This window comes from Arachis stenosperma, chromosome 4 (genome assembly GCF_014773155.1).
Source record: "Arachis stenosperma cultivar V10309 chromosome 4, arast.V10309.gnm1.PFL2, whole genome shotgun sequence".
Taxonomy (NCBI): domain Eukaryota; kingdom Viridiplantae; phylum Streptophyta; class Magnoliopsida; order Fabales; family Fabaceae; genus Arachis; species Arachis stenosperma.
In genome coordinates this window covers 139,165,609-139,167,123 of record NC_080380.1, presented here as the reverse complement: position 1 = coordinate 139,167,123, position 1,515 = coordinate 139,165,609, and the positions used below count along the sequence as shown (strand labels likewise).

Genomic DNA, 1,515 nt, shown 5'->3' with positions numbered 1-1,515 from the left:
GACTTCATTAACATCTGGAAGAGGTTTAGCAAGCATGACTTGAGAACGAACATTATGGTATTGCTCATTTAATCTCCTAAGGAATCAAACAGTATAAGTCTCCTTTTTCTGAATTCGGAGCTTTTCCAGCCCACAAGCACACGTGGATTCACATGCTACACAAAGAGGAATAGACTTAAAATTTTCAATTTCTTCCCAAATAGCCTTCAATTTTGTAAAGTAAGCAGTGATGCTTGAATCCCCCTGCTTCAAAGAGAACAATTGTTCTTCCAATTCTACAATCTTAAAGATATTACCTTAATAGTAACGATGCCTCAAATCATTCCAGATATCCACAGCTATATCATTCCAAATGACACTTCTTGAAATTTCATTACTCAGGGATTGAAGAATCCATGCCACAACAAAGGTATTACACTTGTCCCAAGCCGAAAAATTGGGATCATCTACACTAGATTTTGGTAATGTACCATCCACAAAGCCAAGCTTATTCTTAGATTTTAGCGCAATTAACATTGCTCTGGACCATTCATTATAGTTCTTGGTATCCAATTTCACAGAAATAATTGAAACCCCAAGATTTTCGCTTGGATGAAGAAAGAATACACTTGAGGGATCAGAAAGAAGACTCATATTTTTACGATTCAATTGCGACTGCAAGTGCGTGAGTTGATTGAGGAGATGAGATAGAGTGTGAACATCAAACCCTGGAGAAGCACCATCACTGGAAACGAAGTCTGCCATGGAGTTACCACAAAATTGAATAACTCAAAATCTCTCTTTCGCTTATTCGTTGATTGGAGTCGCCATCTTGCACACAATTGCAGAAAAGGGAGGCGATGCACTTCCAGCAATTTCTATTGGGGAGTTGCATGAAGGAAGGAAAAGAGAAGGGGAGAAAGGCTCACGGCACCAAGATAAAGCACAGAAGCTTTGAGAGTACACCAACAATGAATGAAATAGAATGAAAAATCACAAAAAAAAAAAAACAGGGGCATATAAGAATTGAACGGCAGATCCCTTTTGTTTTGTTATTTAAAAACAAACAGTACCAATATATATATATAAAAGCTATGACTAATTAGGTTACATTGTTACTAATCACCTTTAATTTAACAACTATTCTAATTAGGCGATAAACATAATAGTCACGTGATACATATATCACCAGATGTACGTCTAAAAAGTCAAAAATAAAATATTTACATCACTAATAAGCATACTTCAAAGAATACAAATTAAACCAGTCAAATTACGATATATATATTCTTTGTCTATCATGTATCTACCCATAATCCCATATCATGTGAACATCATTATTCTAAGTTTCTAATGCTCTAAGTCTCTAGATTAAATCCATAGTATAAAATTTGTGTAAAAAATTTTAAGTGGGAAAACAAATCTACCTTCCTCTTTGTCTTACGCATTTGGTGGGAGATAATACACCTTAACCGTGCGAAAGAGAAATAAAGTGTTAATCCCCTTTACATACTGCCTAGTACAATGGACTTGTTA

General features: G+C 35.2%; 1 protein-coding gene across 1 annotated transcript; it reads right to left on the bottom strand.

Moving 5' to 3' along the window:
* Positions 1-297: 297 nt before the first annotated feature.
* Positions 298-744, bottom strand: LOC130975689 (uncharacterized). The gene has a single exon (XM_057900440.1). The coding sequence runs from the start codon at positions 742-744 to the stop codon at positions 298-300; it is 447 nt and encodes a 148-aa protein (XP_057756423.1).
* Positions 745-1,515: the final 771 nt, after the last annotated feature.